This window comes from Mercurialis annua, linkage group LG8, assembly GCF_937616625.2.
Source record: "Mercurialis annua linkage group LG8, ddMerAnnu1.2, whole genome shotgun sequence".
Lineage (NCBI taxonomy): Eukaryota > Viridiplantae > Streptophyta > Magnoliopsida > Malpighiales > Euphorbiaceae > Mercurialis > Mercurialis annua.
In genome coordinates, this window is record NC_065577.1 from 9,288,090 (window position 1) to 9,291,048 (window position 2,959).

General features: G+C 43.0%; 1 protein-coding gene across 1 annotated transcript; it reads right to left on the reverse strand.

Moving 5' to 3' along the window:
* Positions 1–442: 442 nt before the first annotated feature.
* LOC126661573 (uncharacterized) lies at positions 443–1,360 on the reverse strand. The gene has a single exon (XM_050355427.1). The coding sequence runs from the start codon at positions 1,358–1,360 to the stop codon at positions 443–445; it is 918 nt and encodes a 305-aa protein (XP_050211384.1).
* Positions 1,361–2,959: the final 1,599 nt, after the last annotated feature.

Here is a 2,959-nt window from a genome sequence, read left to right on the forward strand (position 1 = left end):
TTTCATCGTCTCTAGGGTCATACCTCGGTTCGTATCTTGTTTTGGGGGCGAATCGCCTACTTTCTTCTGGCCTTCCTCTTCTATCTTCGGGTTTTGACTTCGACTTTTCTTTGGATTTCTCTTTCGACTCTTTTCCCTTTACTTCTTTTCCACGAATCGCCCTTCGCCCCTCGTCTAGCTCGAAGTATTTTTGGGCTATGCCCATCAGATTCGAGAAAGTCGTGGGTTTATTGACCAGCAGCTTGTCTACTAGTTTTCCGTATCGTGTTCCTTCTCGCAATGCTTCGGTTGCCATGTCAACATTCAGGTTATCGATTTTCATAGCTTGCTTATTGAGTCGTTCGATATAGCTTCTTAGGGTTTCTCCTTCTTCTTGAATGCATGATCTTAGGATGCTTGTGGTAGTTTTTGCTGGTATGTTTGTGAGATATCTGTTGAGGAATTATGTCGATAGTGATGCGAAGCTCTTGATGGATCCTGGTTTCAATTTATTGTACCACCTTTGGGCGGTACAAGTGAGTGTGGTTGGGAATACCCTGCATAAAATAGCGTCTGATACGCTGAGTAGCCCCATGGTGGCTGTGAATCTGGCCGTATGATCTCGGGGGTCCTCTTCTCCGTTGAACGTTGGCAAGACTGGTAACTTCATGCTATATGGAATGGTTTCCTCCTTGATCTCGGGTGAAAGGGGCGATCCCTTCAGCCTGAGATCGTCTATATCCAGCTCTTCTGACTTCAATTCCTTGAGTGCTTTGGCAATCTTTTCTTCCAGATATTCTTCGACTACATATGTGGCTTTGCTCTTCTGGGGCGATACTGAGGACTCGCCCTCCCCTTCTTGGTGTTTTTTCTTTGGTTGCTCTTTCCCTGTATCTCTGTCTTGTCGCTTGCTTTTAGGTGGGGCATCTTCTTTCTCTTTCTCCCTTCGTTCTTCTCTTTTTGAGTTTAGCCCGCTTCGGGCATCGTCTTGATTTTGCTCATTTCTGGGCGTTTCAGGGGTTTGCTCGTCGGATTTTTCTTTTCCATTCTCTTGATTTCCTGGGCTTTCTTCGTCACTCCTGTTTCCATTTTCTCGTCGGTTTCTATCGTTTCTTCCCTCGTCTCTTTCTTCGTTTCCTCCATTTCGGGGTTCCCTCCTTCTGTTGTTTTCTCCCCTGGTTGGCTCTTGACGGCCTGGATTTGTGTTTTCTATTCTTCCTCTTCTTCTCGTCGCTGTTGGGTTGAAATTATCCCTCAGGATTTTCATAGTTTCTTCGTGCCTATCATTCGTTCTTTTTGCCTCATTAGCCAATTTATCCAGGTTTGCATGGACATCTAGTACTTTTTTCAGCATCTCGCTGTATAAATCTTGCGCTGCCATGCCTGGCGTTGGTTGTTCATCAGTGCTCAGGTTGAAAGCAATTGGGTTGCTTCCTCTCGTCGGATTAGTTTGGTATTGAGGTGTCGAAAAAGAGGGTCCTCCGGTATCACTTCTTCCCCCGGAGTTGTGGAAACATCCTCGGTGACGTTGATTACTTCCGGCGTACTTTTTGGATCCATTGGTTGTATATCTTTCAGGTTCATTCCTTCAGAAGTCATCTTCTTCAATGAAATTTGTTTTGAGTTCAGAAAAGTTCCTTCAAATTGAAGTTGGGTTAAGCTTTTCCCACAGACGGCGCCAATTGATGGAGTCTGCCTTCTGAACCGGTGAATGAGACCTGCAAAACAGGGTAGAAGCTAACCGGACGGTGGTGGTCGGATTAACTCTCCGATGCTAAAGTCAGTTTAGAGCTTTGAGCAGCGTTTTTGAGTATATGAATGCATTGTGATTCTAGGCATACCTCATGTTTCTTTTATAGTAGATGAATACATACCTTGTAGAGTCATAGTAGGTAAGTGATTCCTACTTTATAGGGATCAGGCTACTTTGTAGGGATTCACCCTGATTTAGCGTGATCTACCTTATTTAGACATGAGTCCTATTTAGGAACGTCTTCCTAAATAGTCTCGTCTTCCTAAGATAGAGCTTATCTTTCCATGTTGAAGATTGTGTCCAAATGGGAAGATACTTCGAGATATTATAGTAGATCATGGCGATCTATCCGAATCCCGGATTAACGCGCATTGGGCGGATCCTAAGGGATTCGGTCTTCATTGGTATATCGGCGAATCTCAAGGGATTCGGCCGCCTTCCTCATATATTCAGGTCTTTCATCGGGAGTCCGGTATCACCTGAAAGTGGATCTCATATGACTCGGCTCCATTGTAACTATCGTACGATTCGGTATCCATCAATTATATTATGAAAATAAATAAATAAAAAATTAAAGAAATCAAATGAAAACATAAATAATAAAGATAAAACATACTTTCTTAAACAATAATACTTTCTTAAACAATAATAGTGTGCGCCCGCACACATATGCTGTGCGGTCGCGCAGCACAGTGTGCGGCCGCGCAGCATGCGCCCGCACACTGTGTTGTGCGATCGCACAGCTCACTGTGCATGCGCACAGTGGGCTGTGCTTCCGCACAGGCCCGGAATTGAAATTCCGGGACTTCCTGTCCTGCTTAAAACGTCCAAAAACACTATTCTAACGTCCACAATCACGTATACACAATTCAAAATCAATACGGACGTTTAAAACGATAATTTGATACGTAACCGTTTATAAACGAGTTTATATTCGAAATAAATCGAAATAAACGTTTAATACGGATATAATACCTCGATTACGTAAGTAATCGTTGAAGAAATTGAGTTAGAATCGAGAAACGGACGAAGCGGCGCGGAACCCTAATCGTCGCACTGTGTTTCAAAGGAAGCAGCTCACTTTTATTTCTTCAGATGAAGAAATGAAGTTGTGGCCTTCTTTTTGATAACAATTAAGTATATATATAGTATTGGTTAAAGTGCACTTTAGTACTAGCTCAATCATACACTTTAAACCAACTTCTAAATTAGTCGTCCGTAACCTAA

Excerpts from the sequence above, each read along its gene's own strand:
- LOC126661573 (XM_050355427.1), bottom strand. The coding sequence starts at position 1,360 with ATGGCAGCGCAAGATTTATACAGCGAGATGCTGAAAAAAGTACTAGAT.